Genomic DNA, 20,040 nt, shown 5'->3' with positions numbered 1-20,040 from the left:
ATATAAAGGCTTGAATTTTTTGGCTATATAAAGAAAAACAAAAAAGTTCTAAAATAGTTGAGACACTCTATCAATTAATTTACTTACTCTAAATTTTATCATTAATAGAAATTAATTTTTTTTATCATAACACATGTAAAATTAAAAATAGCCACAATCATATTATATAATCAAAATAATGATATATTTAATGTTATTGATATTAAATTATCGTACAACTCTTTTGACACAAAGTTAAGTATGATTATGAAAGTAGTAAAAAAAAAAAAAAACTATTTAAGTAATATTTAAATTAATATTTTTATATTTTTGATAAATTAATTTTATTTGATGTAGTTCATTGTAGATCCTTGGAACATTCTATTTTATCCAACGGCTAAAATAAAAGTACATTTAACCTTTTGATTGAGGTTGACTAAGGGTTGGGTACTTAAATAGCAACTGCCGTTTGATGGTGCTTGGGAGATTGGACGGATGGCCTGATAGAATTGACACTGAAATTTAGCATAGGACATGATCATAGCCGTCATTCAGTATTACTAAAAACATAGATCTAATGCTTAAAAATTATTATTGAAACTAAAAGGAATAGTTTTTATACTAACCAAAAAATTTACAGATTTAAGTGTTATTTTCTATAATTTTATTAATATTTCAATTATAATGTTTAGAAATAATAATTAAAAAACTAAAATTTTTATTATTCAAATAATTCATATTATTTATTTTCTTCTCATTTTAAGTTGCTTTTTGAATTTTGAATTTGTTTTTGTCATTACTTTGTTGACTTGTGTTTCTCAATAAAAACACTTAACTCGATAAACAAGGAATTATCAATGTCTTTAACAATATTGATTAAACCATTTTTAAATACAAAAAATATTTTCCTTATTTATTTTATTATATTCGCCTACAATATATAACAACATTTTTTAGACAATAAACAACTGATACTTTAATCAAATCCTAACATAAACGCTACCAAAATTGAAAAGTAAAACTCTTAAACATATTATTTAATTTGCAAGCGTAAATAAAGTAAAAATAGTTCAATAATATTACTTTATAACCTTTTTTTTTTTTTTTAATTTTAAAGACTATATCAACCTAACGTCAAACTTCTCAGCGATTTTCGAAAGTTATTAAAATTGTGAAGACTATATCAAATTGATATCGCCAGCCGATTCCGATATCATTGTGATCCCACACAATCACCCTTTTCTTCCATGTTCATCACTCACTTAAGCCCTTCAAACCTTGCTCTCGCCAACCCGACAATCAAGCAATTTCTGGAACGCACAGCCCGCCCACCCAAGTCAGATTCTGACCAATTCCGAAAAAGACTCACCGACCTGTCCTTTTCAAAAGCCCCAACAGCTTGCTCTCTGTTTGTCGCCGAATCGCAAAGCCTAAAGGAAGTGTATTTTGGGTAGTAACAAAATATGAACTTTGGGTATTAAAATTGTACTTCGAAACTTTTTGGATGGAAAAGTGTCATTAAGGTAAACCTTGGGTGGGAAAAAGTCGTTTACTCTTAGGGTATGTTTGGTTAGGGCTCTTGAAAGATAACTTCAGTAATCTATCTTTAATTCCGGACATTCCCTTATTTGATTGTCAAGTAATAAAAGATTGCAATGATCTTTCAATACCAATAGTGATTACTATAGGTTAAATAGGGAGTAATCAAATTACCTCCTTAGGGGGTAACATTTAAAGATTACCGGGGTAATCTTTATTTTATATCCATTTTGCCTTAATTAAATATCATTCTGAACACAATTGCCCTCAAATGTCTACCATATATATAACAATCAGCCCAGACCCCCTACATTTTAGAATTTAGCTAAAACACTCCACCCACAAAAAGTTTAAAAGTTAACAAAATTCCCCCAGCCACCAAAGACCACCACCGGCCACCAGCAATAGTGTCAGATTGACGCACGACCGGTGGAATCTGACCGACCGTGCGTCGATCTGGCTATTTTAGGCCAGATCAAAGGCCAAAAACAGCCATATCGCCATGGATCTGGCCAAAAACAGCCAGAATAAAGCAACCATTTGTGGTCGTTTTTTACCAAATCCATGACGATATGTCTATTTTCGGCCTTCGATCTAGTCGAAAATAGCCAGATCAATGTGGATTAAACAACCAAAATGGCACACAGCTAGCCTGATCTCATTGGTCATGCACTGTTTCGGTGACTGACGTCGGTGACCGGCAATGGTGGCCAATTGTCAGAGGTGGTTTTGGGTGACTGAGGGTAATTTGTTAAAATTTAAACTTTATTGATAGGGGTGTTTTAGCTAAATTCTCAAATATAAGAGGTTAAAAGAATTTATATAAATAATAATAATAATAATAATATATAATATTATTATTATTATTATTATAATAATATATTAAAAAGGAAGGACAATTCAATAAAAGTGTCTGTCAATAATTTTATTCTTCCCAACTAGTTTATCTTAATTATTTATACCCACTAAAACATTTCTCGAACCACACCCACCATTAGTAATTATATCATCAATGTGATTTTACCTTCCGTAACATAACAAAACTCATCTGTAAAACCTACAAGGGAAGTTAGAATTTCGTGTTGTATACTTGTATCCTTTATAAATACTGTTTGCATTATTTCAAGTTCAGGTTCTTTGAACCTGCATTTCCTTCTTGATAATGAATATGAAAGACATCTTCCTGATTTGATGGGTTTACTTTTGCAGATAAGAATGATATCAATTAACAATAATTCAAGGTTTCTTGATATGGTGCATAAAATATTTATGGGCCCAGTAACATTTAATTTTTGTCAAGTTGATTTCTCTTACTTAGGCTTTTATGTATCTCAAATGGGCATTTCACACTTTCCTTGCTAGAACTATGCATTTCCCAAAACAATGGAGGATAATCCTTTGAATTTTAAAAGGTTTCCGTTACATCTCCTTCATCATCTTTTGCGGATGATTTCAGGCTTGGAATCTGTATCAATCGAGTCTGACAAACTAGCTTTACTTGATTTCAAGCATAGAATAACTCAAGATCCTCTGCAGCTCAAGAGCTCCTGGAAAAATTCTGTTCACTTCTTATTAGAGGAATGAGGGTGTAATAGTCAAATCAAGTTGTAATATTGTAATTAATTTATTTGTTAGTTAATCAATTTTTTTTAGTTAGCTTAATTGGTTAATGCACTCCAGCTCAGATTAGCCCAGTTGACTAAGTTTGTATATAAAAGAAAACAATGCATTCAATAAAGAACGAGTATTTTTCTCCAAAATTCATCTCTTTGTGTCAATTTCAGTTTCTGCAATATGGTATTAGAGCAACGAAATTCTTTGCTTCTTGATCAATAAATCAAGCCGATTAAACCTTCTTTTGTGGTTCAAGAAAGTGCGATAAGGCTTAACATTCTTCGAATTCTTCTTTTCGATTTCGATTTCCAGTTTTCTTTTAGTTTGATCGAAGCTCTAATTCTTGATTTTAGAAGCTATCATGGCAAATCCGACAGAGGAAGTAGTGATTCCATCAATTGATTCCAATTCACTGCTCTATGTACATCCATCGGATACACTAGGTTCTGTACTGGTTTCTAAGCAGCTCATCAGGATGAAAAACTACAATATCTGGAGTCGAGCAATGACGATATCTCTTTGTGCTAAGAAAAAATTAGGGTTTGTTAATGGCACATGCACCAAATCATCAATACACTCTCACTTGATTCCACAGTGGGAGAGGTGCAATTCATTGGTTCTTGCATGGATCTTCAATTCGATTTCTATGGAGATCTTTAATGGAATTGTTTACTCGACGAGTGCTGCTCAGGTATGGTAGGATTTGAAGGAGTAGTATCACAAAATGATTGGAACTAGAGTTTATGGTCTTCATCAGGAAATTGCTAACCTAACACAAGGAACCAATACTATGGCTATCTACTATGATCAGCTCAAATCATTGTGGGATGAGCTTGACTCTTTAGTTAGTCTTTCTGTACCTAATAGTGTTTCAGCTAACGCTTATCTAGAACACTTGAACCAGCAGAAGTTGTTGCAATTCCACATGGGATTGAATGAGTCTTACTCCATGGTTCGAAGTCAAATCTTGCTTATGAATCCCTTACCGAGTGTTAAACAGGCTTACTCAGTAGTAAATCAAAACAAGAGCCAGGAAGTTTTGGCTAGAATGACTCTGAGTTCAAAAGTGACTATTGCACTTTATGCCAATCATATTGGAAGTGGCAAGAATTAGAGTTAGGGGCAAAAATATAAAGGAAAAAAACCATACATTGAGTGTGAGTTTTGTCATATTTCTGGACACAGACGAGAGAATTGTTACAAGTTGAATGGGTATCCACCTGATTTCCAATTGACAAAGGGGAAGAATTTGAAGTCAAAAGCTTCTACTAATCAAGTTCAGTCTTTGGAATCACCAGATGTTGGAAACTCTGGAAACTCTGGGATAATCAACTACTCCAGCTACTAGGCAAAGAAAATGTTTCTCCTTTTATTGTTAATCTTGTAGGTAATTTTGTTGCCTTGTTTTCTTATTTTGATAATGATAATTGGATCATTGATATTGGAGAGATTGATCACATGACTTTTAATTAGTCTGTTTTGAAACTTCCTTATGCTGTTGAACCATCTTCCATATACCTTGTCAGTTTCCCAAATGGAGCAAAAACCTATGTTAGGAATGTAGGATCTATTATGCTGGACAGTAACATACACTTGTCAAACGTTTTACATGTCCTAGATTTTCATCACAATTTACTTTCAGTTTCGAAACTTACTGCTTCTAATAATTGTTTTGTCACTTTCTATCCTTATTTTTGCCTCATTTAGGATCTTTGCAATGGCAAATTGAAGGGGATTGGTAAGCATAGTCAAGGTCTTTAGTTTTATGATCCAAAGTTCAAAATTTCATTTGTTGTATCAGCCTTAGAACAAATCAATAAGTTTATTTGTTGTAATACACATTCATCACAAGTTGTATCTTTTAGCTCAAATATGAATAAAATACCGATTTCATTTGTGTCAAATTCTATCTCTCACAATTTTGCACTATGGCATCAAAGGTTATGGCATGTCTCTTATGCAACTTTGCCTCTCATTCATCCTAAATTGTCTAAATCTAATATGCAAACTGAACATCCTACCTTGCATTGTCATATCTGCCTTTTGGCTAAACAAACCAGAATACCCTTTCCACACAGTATATCCCACACACAGCATAACTTTCATTTATTGCATATGGATGTCTAGGGTCCATACAAAACTCCCACTCATGGTAATACCCGATATTTCCTTATCATAGTTGATGACCACTCTAGGGTGACTTGGTTGTTTCTCATGCAATTCAAGTCTGAAACTTTTTCTACCATAAAACACTTCCTTAAAACGGTCCATACACAGTATCACTTGATTCCCAAATGCATTAGGACTAATAATGGTTTAGAGTTCTTCAACAAAGATTGGCATGTTCTATTGAGTAGCCAGGGAATTATTCATCAAAGCTCCTGTGCTTATTCCCCTCAACAAAATGGTATTGTTGAGAGGAAACACAAGCACAGATTAGAAGTTGCTAGAGCTTTAAAAATTCAGTCTAATGTACCTACTCATTTTTGGGGCTATTGTGTGCAAACTGTTGTGTATATAATCAATAGACTTCCCACAATTGTTCTCAAAGGTCTTTATCCTTTTGAAACATTCTTTGATAAACCTCTTTCCTTGGATCATTTAAAGGTTTTTGGATCTTTAGCCTATGCTACATTTCTTCCTTCTAGAGACAAGTTGCATCCTAGAGCTATTCCATCAGTTTTCTTAGGTTATTCCCTCACACAAAAGAGATATATTCTTTACAACTTATCTTCACATTCTGTCTTTGTAACTGGGGATGTTTTTTTCTATGAAAACATTTTCCCTTTTGCCTTGCCTAAGCCATCCCAGGTTCCTTTTCCTATTAACTCAGATTTTCTAGTTTTAGACTCAACTCATTCACCTTCTATAGAACCTCCTTCACGTACTATCAAGAGTCTAGATTCTACAGCTCCTGTTATTCCATTTTCTTCCCTTGATTCAACACCCTTAGGTTCTTCCTCTTCACCTGAAATTTCTACTGCTTCACCTCCTACCTTTCGAAAATCAAGCAGGCAAACACAACCTCCTATATGGACACAAGACTTTATTTGTCCTACACTTAAACATAATCCTATAGTCAATTTTTCCAAGTATCCTATCACCAATTTTGTCTCCTATGACAATATCTCCTATTCATACAAAGTCTTTGTGTCCAATCTCTCTTTGGCTGAACCCACCAGTTTGCTTCAGGCTTCTAAGGATCAGAATTGGATAGATGCTATGAAGAAAGAAATACAAGCCTTAGAGCACAATCATAGCTAGTCTTTAGTACCTTTGCCTCCTGGCAAGGTTCCCATTAGTTGTAAATGGGTGTATAAACTTAAGTATAAGGTTGATGGTACTTTGGACAGATATAAGGCTCGTTTCGTTGCCAAAGGGTACATACAATAGGTTGGAATTGATTATGAGGAGACTTTTTCTCCAGTTATGAAAATGGTCACTGTTAGGACAGTTTTGGCCTTAGCTTCAATGCATAATTGGCCTCTTTATCAGCTTGATGTCAATAATACTTTCTTGCAATTTTCTCCAATTGTGAAAATGGTCACTGTTAGGACAGTTTTGGCCTTAGCTTTAATGCATAATTGGCCTCTTTGTCAGCTTGATGTCAATAATGCTTTCTTGCAATTTTCTCCAGTTGTGAAAATGGTCACTGTTAGGACAGTTTTGGCCTTAGCTTTAATGCATAATTGGCCTCTTTGTCAGCTTGATGTCAATAATGCTTTCTTGCAATTTTCTCCAGTTGTGAAAATGGTCACTGTTAGGACAGTTTTGGCCTTAGCTTCAATGCATAATTGGCCTCTTTATCAACTTATTGTCAATAATGCTTTCTTACAAGGGGATTTGCAAGAGGAGATTTTTTATGACATTGCCCCAAGGATTCTTGAAGTAGGGAGGGAAAGATCTTGTGTGTAGGCTTCATAAATCTCTTTATGAGTTGAAACAAGCTTCTAGAGCTTGGAATTACAAGTTAACCACAACTCTCTTGGATGGTGGATTCCAACAATCCAAATCAGATTATTCTCTATTCTTTAAGAGGCAACAATCACACATTGTCATGTTGCTAGTGTATGTAGATGATATTGTGATAACTGGGAATAACCATGATATGATCAATCAAACAAAGTAACCGTTACACTCTAGATTTAAGCAGAAAGATTTAGGCATGTTGAGGTATTTTTTAGGATTTGAAGTGGCTAGATCTTCTAAGGGAATCAGCCTATGTCAGAGAAAGTATGCACTAGAACTTATTGCTGAATCAGGTTTGTTCGGCTCCAAACCATCTGTTATTCCCATGGAACCCAATTTAAAGTTCATTTCAGCAATATATGATAATCATTTTTCCACTGATAGTGTTGGTAATGATACTTTGTTAACTGATCTTGCTGTTTATCAAAGATTGGTTGGGAAACTCTTGTACTTGTGCATGACCAAGCCTGATCTTAGCTACTCAGTCAATATCATAAGCCAGTTTATGCATCAACCTAAAGAATCTCACATGACAGCAGCCCTTAAGGTGGTGAAATATGTGAAATCTGCTCCAGGGTTGGAACTTTTTTTTCCTATTGTGAATGCTTTGTCTTTAACAGTCTACACTGACTTTGATTGGGGTTCTTGTTTGATGACAAGGAAGTCTGTCACTGGATTTTGTATATTTCTTGGTTCTTCACTGATGTCTTGGAAATTGGAAATCTAAATGTCAAGCCACTATTTCCAAGTCTTCTTCTGAGAAAATATAAGGCTATAGCGTCCACGGCATGTGAAGTAATTTGGATAGTTCAGCTATTAAAAGAACTTGGTTTTTCAAATGTGCTCCCTGTTACTCTTCATTGTGACAACCAAGCAGCTAACCACATTGCTTCCAATCCAATGTTCCATGAGAGGACTAAACACATTGACATTGATTGTTATATAGTCTAGGAGTAGTTCAAAAATGGACTAATTAACACTGCTTATATTTCTTCATCAAAATAGCCGGCTGACATCCTCACCAAAGCTCTTGGCAAGAGTCTTCATTATCATATGTTACACAAGTTGGGTGTGCTTGATCTTTACCACCCTCAAACTTTAAAGGGGGGGTATAATAGTCAAATCAAGTTGTAATATTGTAATTAATTTATTTGTTAGTTAATCGGTTTTTTTTAGTTAGCTTAATTGGTTAATGCACTCCAGTTCAGATTAGCTCTGTCGACTAAGTTTGTATATAAAAGAAAACAGTGCATTCAATAAAGAACGAGTATTTTTCCCCAAAATTCATCTCTCTATGTCAATTTCAGTTTCTACAATACTTCTGCAAATGGATTGGTGATGCATGTAGTTCATCTTATAATGAAAAAGCCATATTATTGAAGTTGGAATCTCAACAATTGGTTGGTTCAATACCACCTTCTATAGGAAAGCTTACATCTCTTACTGTAATCAACCTGGAAAAAACAACTTCGTTGGCGAAATTCCTGAATAAATTGGCCATGTGCTTCGCCTACGGTACTCAACTTGATAAACAATTACTTTAGCAGGAAAATTCCAACGAATTTATCTCACTGTACAGGATTTACAATAGTCAGACTGAGCTAAAACAACCTCATTGGGCAGATTCCTAACCAGCTAAGTTCATTGACAAATTTGGAAGTCTTGCATCTTAGAACTAAAAAACTTACAAGGAAGCATACCGAAGGAACTTGGCCATCTCTCAGCCTTGGAAACTCTTCTGTTTTATGGTAATCATCTATCTGGTACGGTTCCTTCTTTGATTTATAATCTCTCATTGTTGTATTACTTCACTTTAACTCAAAACCCGGTACATGGGCATCTGCCTTATTGGCCTTACTCTTCCTAATCCTCAAGTATTTGTTGGGGGTATTAACAATTTTAAAGGAAGTATTTCTGTGTCATTGTCAAATGCTTCTAGTCTTCAAATTCTTGATTTTGCTCAAAATGGTTTCACCGGGAACATTCTTGGAAACTTTGGAAGCTTGCAAGGTCTAACTAGACTTAATTTTGATGATAACAAACTTGGAAATGGGGAAATTGGTGAATTGAATTTTCTGACTTTCTTGTCCAACTGTCCTCCTCTTTAAGGGTAAGGTCTCACTAGAATTGTATTTGGGGGAGAATTGCCCAACTTTGTAGGCAACCTTTCAACCTAGTTGCAATCTCTTTCGATTGGAGGGAATCTGATTCATGGAAACATTCCTGTTGGCATTGGAAACCTGGTTAATTTAAGCCATCTAGAATTAGTTGGTAACCATTTAAGTGGCAGCATTCCTGATGTTATTGGGAGGCTTCGGAAACTAAAGGAGTTGAAATCTTGTGGAATTGGATCTATCTAAGAACAAATTATCTGGTGAAATCCCACGCAGTCTGGATACTTTTACTAGCTTGCAACGTCTGCATTTGAGGAGCAACTTTTTTGGAGGGCATATTCCATTATCTTTAAAAAGTTTAAGAGGTATAGAAGAATTAGACCTATCCTGTAACAACTTGTCCAGACAAATTCCCAAATTTTTCAGCAAATTGTTATCTCTGAAAGACCTCAATCTTTCTTATGATAAACTTAGTGGTGAAGTATCAAGAGATTGGATATTTGCAAATTCAAGTGCCATTTCCCTTGTTGGAAATGATAAGCTTTGTGGTGCTGTTTCACAACTACATCTACCTGTATGCTCCAAAAATGTTCTAGGCAAACTTCTGACCCACAAAGTAGTAATTACAGTGAGTATTGTTAGAAGATTAAGGTTGTTTATATCTCTCATTGTCTTTCAAGTCAGTAGAGCAGTTGTATTAGTTGAAGTTTTTTGGTTAAAATGTATGGTGATCCTTATTTCAAGGAACTTTTGCTTCTTTATGTGTGTTGTGCTTTAATTAAGGAATGGTTGTGTCAGTTTTTTTGTATATTTGTAATTCATGTGCATTGTATGAATATCAAGAGAATGCAAAATATTTTTCATCTTCAGCTCTTGTCTGTTTTTCTCTCTGTTTTTTCCTTCCTCTGATCCTCCCGATTTACTTCCTTATTGCGTAATTTTGTCTTGCTTCATTAGTCTAATTTATTCTCAGCCTTGACAACATGGTATTAGAGCTTTTCTGATCTTAAGGGGTGTGTTCATTCTAAAGTTATCAGTGTTTTAAAATTTTGTTTTTTTATCAGGAGTTCACCATGGCTTCTTCATCTTCATCCATGTCACCACTAGTTTATAACGGTGAGCTCTATCATTTATGGGCTGTCAAAATGAAAGCCTACATGAAAAGCTTAAGCCTATGGCAATATGTGGAGGAGGAGAAACAACCTCCTCCTTTGGGGCCAAATCCAACATTGAATCAGTTAAGATTGCATGAAGAAGAAGTTACTAAAGCACCTAGAGCTTTATCAATCATTCATCAAGGTGTAACTGATGCAGTATTCACTAATATTGTTACGTCTGAGACTGCTAAGGAAGCATGGGAAAGATTGAAAGAAAACTCCTTAGGCAATGAAAGATCAAGGCAGATGAATGTCCTTAATCTAGGGAGAGAGTTTGAAGTTCTTAAAATGAAGGAGGCTGAAACTATTAAGGAATATGCTGATAGAATTATGAAAGTTGTAAATCAGATAAGGTTAATGGTTGAAACTCTTTTTGATCAGAAGATTATGGAGAAAATTCTAGTGAGCATTCCTGAGACATATGAGGCTAAAATCTCCTCTCTTGAAGACTCTAAAAATTTCTCTGATCTTACCTTGTCTGAAGAATGCCCTAAAAGCTCAAGACAAAAGGAGAGCTCTAATGCATGAAGAATTTGCAGAAAGTGCTATTAATGCTAAGCTACAGGAGAAAAATTCTATCAATAATTCAATGAAGAAGCAGACTGTTGATAGAAAGGAGGAGAGAAAAGTAAAGGGCAAGTTGCAAGGTGAAAAGAAAGGCAAATATGCTCCTTGTCCTCATTGTAAAAAGAAGGGGCATTCTCCAAATTATTGCTGGTATAGACCTAACGTCAGATGCAAGTCATGTAACCAACTTGGACACATTGATAAAGTGTGCAAAAATGTAAGTGGAATCCAAGCTCAACAAACTCAGCAAATTCGTTCAACTGAGAAACAAGAAGATGTTGGAGAAAATCTTTTTGTTGCAACTTGTTATGCAACTCAGAATAATCAAACCTCCTGGCTAATAGATAGTGGATGTTCAAACGATATGACCTTTGATGCTAACATTCTCAAAGACTTGGATGAATCCTATTTGTCCAAAGTGAAAATTGGAAATGGTGAAATGCTAGATGTCAAGGGAAGAGGAGCGACTGTAATTGATACTCCAGTAGGTACCAAATACATTCAAGATATTCTTTATGTACCTAAAATTAATCATAACTTGCTAAGTGTAGGACAGATGCTAGAAAAAGGTTATTCTCTGCATTTTCAAAACAAATCATGCACCATTGTTGATCCTTGTGGTAGTGAACTTATGACTATCAATACGATAGACAAGAATTTTGCTATAGACTGGAATGTAGCATACTAAAATTTATTCAAATTTATAGCATAGAAGGCTTGGACACTTCAACTATGTAACTTTAAAAATATGCATGATAAGGAGCTAGTGCTAAATTTACCAACTGTTAATGATCATCATGGTGTTTGTGAAGTACGTTAATTCGGCAAACAATCCAAGTTACCTTTTTCAAGCAACAAATGGAAAGCCACTGAGAAACTGCAACTTGTTCACTCAGATTTATGTGGACCAATGAGTGTTGCTTCTTTAAATAAGAGCAAATACTTTTTAATCTTTATTGATGACTTCTCAAGACATCTCTAGATTTATTTCTTGAAGCAAAAGTCAGAAGTTTTTGATGTGTTCAACAGATTTAAGGTAGAAGTGGAAAAGTAGTCAGGGTGCAAACTGAAGTTGTTTATATCAAATAATGGCTTAGAATATAATTCAAATGAATTTTCTGCAAAACAAAAGGTATAACACATCAACTGACCACTCCTTACACTCCACAGCAAAATGGAGTGAGTAAAAGGAAAAATAGGTCAGTGATGGAAATGTCTAGGTGTTTGATGTTTAAAAAAAAAACTACGTAAACATTTTTAGGCTGAGGCAAGAAATACTTAAGTGTATTTGTTAAATTTGCCGCCCACTAAAGCCTTGAATAATGCCACTCCTTATGAAATCTGGCATGGTTGTAAACTGTCTGTTGATCATCTAAGAATATTTGGATGTGTTTGTTATGTTCTTGTTCCAAGTGAAAAAAGAAGCAAGATCAGAGAAATGGGTGTTTGTTGGTTACAACCAAGTATCTAAGGGCTATAGAGTGTACAATCCCTCAACCAATAAATTTGTGGTTAGTAGGAATGTCATATTAGATGAACAAGCAATTTGGAGTTGGGCAGAATGTTCAAGTTCAAATCCTAGAACCAATGTCTTGTTAGAAAATGATTCATATTCTGGTGATGAAGAAAGTACTATTGCAACAAAAATGAGATCTCTTGAAGATATTTATGGCAGGTGTAATGTGGCCTCTTTAGAGCCAACTTCATTTGATGAAGCTGTCTACAATGAAGGGTGGAAAACAGCAATGAAGAATGAGATGGAAATGATTAATAAGAACTATACGTGGAGCCTAGTTGAAAAAACCTGAAAATCACAAGGTGATTGGTGTCAAGTGGATCTATAGAACAAAATTCAATCCTGATGGCACTATAAACAAGCTCAAAGCTAAATTAGTTGTTAAAGGATATCTACAACAATATGACATTGATTTCACTAACACTTTTGCTCCAGTAGCCAGGTATGATACTATTAGATTGCTTTGGCTCTATCTGCTAAACTTGGCTGGAAAATATACCATCTTGATGTCAAATCTGCTTTTTTGAATGGTATACTTGATGAAGATATATATGTAGAGCAACCTGAAAGTTTCAAAGTGCCTGGGAAAGAAGAGCAGGTTTATAAGCTGCATAAGGCTCTTTAGGGCCTAAAACAAGCACCAAAAACCTGGTATAGCAAGATACATACTTACTTGCTAAACCAAGATTTTTGCTGCAGTCCAAATGAGTCCACTTTTTATGTTAAAAAGGTAAATGGTGATCCATCTCTTATTGTCTCCTTGTATGTTGATGACATTTTTGTGATAGGAGGAGATATGAAATCAGTAGCTAATTTCAAGGAGAATATGGAAAAAGAATTTGAGCTATCAGACTTGGGTGAAATGAAGTACTTTCTGGGTATGGAAATAAATCAAGATCACTCAAGCATATTCATCTCTCAGAAAAAATATGCTTAAGACATGTTGAAAAGATTTCAAATGGAAGGTTGTAAGGTTGTTGCAACACCTTTAGTAGTGAATGAAAAACTGAAGAAGATTGATGACTCATAAGAGAAAGCAAATGTTACATTATACAGAAGTCTCATTGGCAGCCTACTTTATTTATCCTCTACCAGGCCAGATATAATGTTTGCTACATATCACTGTCCAGGTTTATGCATTCACTAGGAAAATCCCACTGGTGTGCAGCCAAAAGAGTGTTACAGTACATAAGAGGAACTATTGATTTTGGTTTCTGGTACTCTAAAAAGGGTAGCAGTCAACTTATAGGCTACTTAGACAGTGACTGGGCAGGGAGCTTAGATGGCTTTAAAAGCACTTCGGGTTACTGTTTTTCATTTGGAAGTGCTATGTTCTGTTGGAACTCAAAAAAAATAATAATAATAATAACTCAATCATCAGCAGAAGCTGAGTATGTAGCTGCTGCAAATGCTGCTAATCAGGCCATTTGGATGCAAAAAATTCTTTCATATTTGGGACAAGATGAACAAGGAAGTGTTAAACTCTTTGTGGATAACAAGGCAACCATAGCAATCACCAAAAATCCAGTTCATCATGGTAGAACTAAGCACATTAGTGTCAAGTTTCATGCTATTCGTGAGGCTGAAAACATAGGTGAAATCAACCTGATGTACTGTAGTTCAGAAGATCAGGTGGCAGACATTTTGACCAAAGCTATTCCTAAGCCTAAGTTTAAAAGTTCGGAGAATGAAACTTGGGGTATTAATAACAAACACCTCAAGGAGTGTTAGAAGATTGAGGTTGTTTGTATCTCTTATTGTCTTTCAAGTCAGTAGAGTAGTTGTATTAGTTGAAGTTTTTTGGTTAAGATGTATGGTGATCCTTATTTCAAAGAACTTTTGCTTCTTTATGTATGTTGTGCTTTAATTAAGGAATGGATGTGTTAGTTTTTTTGTATATTTGTAAATCATGTACATTGTATGAATATCAAAAGAATGAAAAATATTTTTCATCTTCAGCTCTCGTCTGTTTTTCTCTTTGTTTTTTCCTTCCTCTGATCCTCACGATGTGTTTCCTTATTGCATAATTTTGTCTTGCTTCATCAGTCTAATTTATTCTCAGCCTTGACAACAAGTATAGTAACCATATTTTTAATTCCTCTGTTCAGTTCTTTTGTTCACATTCCAATGCATTTTCTCTTGAGAGGCAATTAGGTCTATCTTACTCAAAGCTCTCAAAATCAACCAATAACTTCTCTAAAGAAAATTTGATTGGTTAGGGTAGCTTTGGTTCAGTATACAAAGGTATTTTATTGGGTGATGGAACAATTATCGCAATTAAACTTCAACAAGAAGGACCTATAAAGAGTTTCATTGATGAATGCGATACATTAAGAAATATACAACATGGTAACATCCTCAAGGTCATTACCGCTTGCTCAAGTGTTGATGATGAAGGAAATGACTTCAAAGCTTTAGTTTTTGAGTTCATGCCCAGTGGAAGTTTGGACAGGTGGTTTCATCCAAGTGATAACAAGTAAAATAGAACTAAGAAATTGAGTTTTATGCAAAGGCTGAATATAGCTGTTGATGTCACACCAATAGTTCATTGCGATCTAAAACCAAGCAATGTACTTCTTGACAAAGATATGACAGCTCATAATGGTGACTTTGGATTGGCAAAGTTACTTGTTGAAGCATCAAATAATCCTTCACCAATGTCAGTCGGGCTAAAGGGATCTATAGGATACATTTCTCCAGGTTTTTTTCTCTCAACCCAAAGAATCACACTTTAGTTCATGATGATTATAAATTTTACAGCATGTCGCTATTTTTAAACTCTTAAAGACTAGTAATCCTTTAAACAACTGCTAATATTTTAAAACCATCTGCTGCCTTACATTAAGCATGCCAAATTCTCTTTGTTTGGAATAGAATATGCGAATTAGTATCCTAATTAGTGGCAGATTTTGCAAAAGGCAGAATACATGGAAGGCCAAGTCTCCATACTTGGAGATATTTTCAGCTTTGGTATACTATTGCTGGAGATGTTTACAGGAAAAAGGCCCACTGCTGACATGTTTAAAGATGATCTGAACATTCACAAGTTTGCCGCAATGGCTTTGCCAAACCATGTCATGGATGTCATTGACCCATCAATGTTTTTCGAAGGCAGCGCAAATGGAATACTTGATTTCAATACCGAGAATCGGGTCATATGTTCCTCAACATTGCCAAGAGAGCGGATGTTTATGGGTGATGTCGCCAAGAATCTGCATGCAATTAGAGACTCATTTGTCAAGTTTAAGAACAAGAACAGAGCAAGAACAAGATAAGCATACAAGGTGTCAGACTACCTGGAAAAAAAAAATGGCCTCCGGAATTACCTGGAAAATAATTACTTTTCAGGTGTTGTCATTGCTTTAATTTTAGTATGTGATATAGTTGTTGTCCAAGTTTATTAAAACCTGAATGTATTTGCACAATTTACAAGGTTTATTTGTTGTTTTGCATAATTTAAAAGGCTTGTGCTAGATTCAGTACTATATAAAATATTTGCCTTTGAAATTTTTATTCCTGAAGGACTCCAATTCCTTGCAACAGAAGACGGGTGCAATTAGTTATACAATTAACTTTAATTTGATTTAGATAATCCCATAGCGAAGAAGAGAGCTTCTGAGATTCTGTAAATTTTTGACAGAATCAATGATGTCCATTCGCTCTTTGGGGAAATCCACTGAGCAACCAACTCCAATTTTGAGTATTGCAATCAAACTCTCCTGTATTTTTTCCTTTTGTATGTCTGGATCACCTCTTTCTTCTTCTTCTTCCCCTCCAGCAACAAAAACTGGATCTAGAATTTCGGATATTCGTTCAGGCAAGCCTGTCTTAACGAAGTTGTGAAGATCTAATCCGTCTTTGAACATGTCATCAGTTGGCCTTTTCCCTGTAAACATCACCAACAAGAGGATGCCATAGCTGTACACGTCACCATATGTTGAAACTTGACTTCCCATTCCGTACTCTACAAATTCAATTTGTATAATAGTAAGAACAAGTGTACATACAAATTAAATTTCTTCCTGGATTTGACAGAAATTATTTCCAGGAAATAAAAACCACAGAAATTATTGAACACAGCAAGTTACCTGGTGCAGCATAGCCAACGGTTCCTTTCAATCCAATGGAGCTGCTTTGATTTGGATGAGACCTACTCGTGGCTTCAGGAATGAACCTTGTTAACCCAAAATCACCCACATGTGCAGTCATATCAATGTCAAGAAGAACATTGCTCGGCTTTAAATCACAATGGACAATGGGCTTGTGGCACTGGTGATGAAGATATTCCAGAGCTGAACCCACATCAATCGCAATGTTTAATCTTTGCAGAAGGCTTAAAATCCTCGGGCTATCATTCATATGATCAGCATCTGCATCTGGTAGTAACCAACTTTCTAAACTCCCATTAGGCATGAACTCATACACCAAAGCTTTGAAATCGTTACCTTGAAAGTCAATACTTGAGCACGCTGTTAGAATTTTGACAAGATTGCGGTGCCTTATGTTTCTTAAAGCTTCACATTCGGCCATGAAACTCTTTAAAGCTCCATGTTGAAGTAGGTTAAGTACTTTCACAGCAACAATTCTGTAGTTTAGACCGAGAATTCCTTTATAGACAGAGCCAAAGCTTCCGGAACCAATTAAGTTGGCAGAAGAAAATCCATCTGTCACCTTGAGGAGACTTTCATAAGAGACATTTAGAAGCAAATCCTTTTTAGTCGATGAGGACTCAGCTGAAGGCTCCTTTCTCCACTTCCTCAACCGGTGGATAATTACAAGTGACATGATCAAAACTAGCGCCACAAGTCCGGTAAGTACCGGAATTATTAACTTCAGTCTGCTGGACATTTTCTCTTTCTTTGAATGACTTGGAGAACACCGAGGTAATTTTAATTCTGGTAAACCTCCACAGAGCTTATCGTTACCAGCTACCGATATGGCAGTTGCATTTTTGAAAATTCCACCTGTTGGTACCTCGCCATCAAAATGATTGAATGAAAGGTTCAAATTTGTGAGCGAAAGGCGTTGGAAGTACTCTGGAATTTCTCGCGACAAGTTGTTGTGTGAAAGATCCAAGTCTCTGAGTCCTCTCAAGGTGCTAAAAGAAGTAGGAATAGTTCCTATAAAGAAATTACCTTCCATTTGGAGGTATTCCAAGGCTACACAACTGCCGAGGCCCCTTGGAATTTTGTCTAACAACTTATTGTTAGAAAGATCCAAGCGTCCAAGATTTTTCAAGTTACCAATTTCTGAAGGCAGGGCTCCAGTGAGTTTATTTTTGGCTAGATTTAGGGAAATGGTCAGGGAAGAAAGTCCCATAACTTCTTTGGGTATGGATCCTTGGAGATTATTTTGAGAAAGGTCAAGGTCTTGCAAGTAATGGAGGTTTCCAAAAGTGGAAGGAATAGTACCCATTAAGTGGTTCTTTTCAAGGTGTAGAGCATAAACTGAGTTATGTTGCCTATTGATGATGGAATGTGGACTGAAAAAGCATTTTCAGACAAATCCAATCGCCGCAGCATCGGAAGATTTCCAATAACATGAATGCTCCCTGATAAATTGTTTTTGCTCATTGTTAACTCTGTCAAGTTAACAAGGTTCTCAATCTCAATAGGGATGCTTCCAGATAATTGATTCCCACCCAATCTAAGTTGCACAAGTTGGGTTGAGAGGTTGCCTATAGAGTGAGGCAACTTGCCACCGAACCCGTTTTCACTTAGATCCAGTAACCGCAAATCTCTACATTTAGTCAAAGAATCCAAGAAGCTCAAGTCATCAGCTTCTCCATTCCCAAGTTGATTGGCTGCAAGAACCAGTGACCACAGACTAGGTAAGCCCCCAAAATCAATTTTAACTTTCCCTGTGAAATTACTACTGTTGATATCAAGTTCAAGGAGATTTGAAGCATTGGATAATGATTGTGGAAGCGGTCCAGTGAATCGGTTGTGACCAATATTAAAGACTTGCAAATTAGGAAGAGTGAAGCCCAAGTTTGATGGTAAGTTCCCGTGCAGTTGATTAAATGGTAGAGTAAAGACCGAAATGAATGACAGATTGAAAAGCGAGTGAGGGATTGTACCAGATAATTGGTTAAGGCCAAAACCAAGAAAATTTAAAGTCTTTAACCGGCCTAGGGATTCAGGTATGGTTCCCTCAAAGCCGTTAACTGACATGGAAAATGATCTAATTGAAGAAAGGTTGCCTAAAGAATCTGGGAGTTGTCCTCTGAGATGGTTATAGTGGAGCTGAAATCTCTCAAGCTTCTGCAATGAGCCAAGTTGACTCGGGATTTTTCCAATCAAGTTATTGAAGCCTAAACGAATCATGATAAGGCTCGAACAACCTGAGAGATTGACTGGGATCTCTCCGGAAAAAGAGTTATTGGAGAAGTTAAGGTACATGAGCCTGTATAGACGGCCTACTTCTGGTGGAATTTCACCATGGAAGTAGTTCTGTTGAAGGTTAATACCTCTGAGAAAGCTAAGATTTCCCATGTGAGGAGAGAGTGAACCCACCAAGTTATAGTTGCTCAGGTTCAGTGTGATCACTCTTTGATGGAGATGACCACAAGTGACACCTTTCCAGTTGCAGAAATGAACAGAATCATTCCATGAGCTAAAGAAACCAAGTGGGTCGTGGGTTATTTGAGATTTGATAGCAAGCAAGGCAAGTCTATCAGTGTCATTTCCAGGCAAAGTGGTAATTAATGATGCAAGAGTAGAGTTTGGTGTATGCAGCAAAATAATGAAGAACGGAACAAGAAATGGAATGAACAATACTGAGAATTGGAGTGAAGTCTTGAATTGAAGGGAAGACAACATGGCAGCTGACTTGTAGAAGGTGGCTGATGAGTAACACTCTTGGAGGGATAGGTGCTATGTATAAGAATTTTTTTCCTGACTGTAGAAGTTGGTTCAAGTATACAACTTGATACATACCATTAAATTATTATGGAAGACTTCGAATTGGTAGACTTATGCTAATCTGTAATCTGTATCGTGTAATCTAAGAATAAGTGTTAAAACTATTCAAAGGTCATTAAATTCTATTAATCTGTGACTAATCAATCAAAGAAATATGTAAAGTTTGTAATATACTTTGTTCTGTGCATGGTTTTTACATATATCCAGCTGAAATGCCTGGCTGTCAAGGAAAGCAATAGAAAGTGGAGCGAAATTTCTCTGCTAGATGTGAAAGCAATGACTATATTGGAAATATGACCATGAAGTCAAGTCAAAGGCTACTGCTGCTTCCAAGGATTGGAAGATTTCTGCCCATACTCAGTAAAAAATTGGTCCATATCAGTATAGATCGTGCTTAGATTACCTAATTTGATCCTGGTCTCCCTAGCAATCATACACAATCAATTTAAGAGAACAAAAATAGACTGGTATCTGCCCAGTCAAACAGTTTATTCATTGATTCTCTCGCAAGTTGCAAACTGGTTTGGGTGAGTATACAAGAAAATGAAATATTCAGTCAGCTGATCAATGATATCATATACCCCGTACTCAGCAAATGCTTGACTTAAGACTCCAATAAAAAACTGTTAAATATCGGAATTATGGAGCAAAGAGCTTAGAAA

The 20,040-nt window shown here is 35.7% G+C and overlaps 2 protein-coding genes across 2 annotated transcripts; both read right to left on the bottom strand.

Moving 5' to 3' along the window:
• Positions 1–15,960: 15,960 nt before the first annotated feature.
• LOC116119202 (probable LRR receptor-like serine/threonine-protein kinase At3g47570) lies at positions 15,961–17,891 on the bottom strand. The gene is made up of 2 exons (XM_031405145.1): positions 16,544–17,891; positions 15,961–16,419 (listed from the first exon to the last, which is right to left on the bottom strand). The coding sequence occupies exons 1-2, from the start codon at positions 17,868–17,870 to the stop codon at positions 16,040–16,042; spliced, it is 1,707 nt and encodes a 568-aa protein (XP_031261005.1). The 5' UTR covers positions 17,871–17,891; the 3' UTR covers positions 15,961–16,039.
• Positions 17,870–19,276, bottom strand: LOC116119200 (putative receptor-like protein kinase At3g47110). The gene has a single exon (XM_031405144.1). The coding sequence runs from the start codon at positions 19,274–19,276 to the stop codon at positions 17,870–17,872; it is 1,407 nt and encodes a 468-aa protein (XP_031261004.1).
• Positions 19,277–20,040: the final 764 nt, after the last annotated feature.

The sequence above is a fragment of the Pistacia vera genome, unplaced genomic scaffold, assembly GCF_008641045.1.
Source record: "Pistacia vera cultivar Batoury unplaced genomic scaffold, PisVer_v2 Contig877, whole genome shotgun sequence".
In the NCBI taxonomy this organism is placed as follows: Eukaryota; Viridiplantae; Streptophyta; class Magnoliopsida; order Sapindales; family Anacardiaceae; genus Pistacia; species Pistacia vera.
This window is presented reverse-complemented; position numbering and strand designations above follow the sequence as displayed.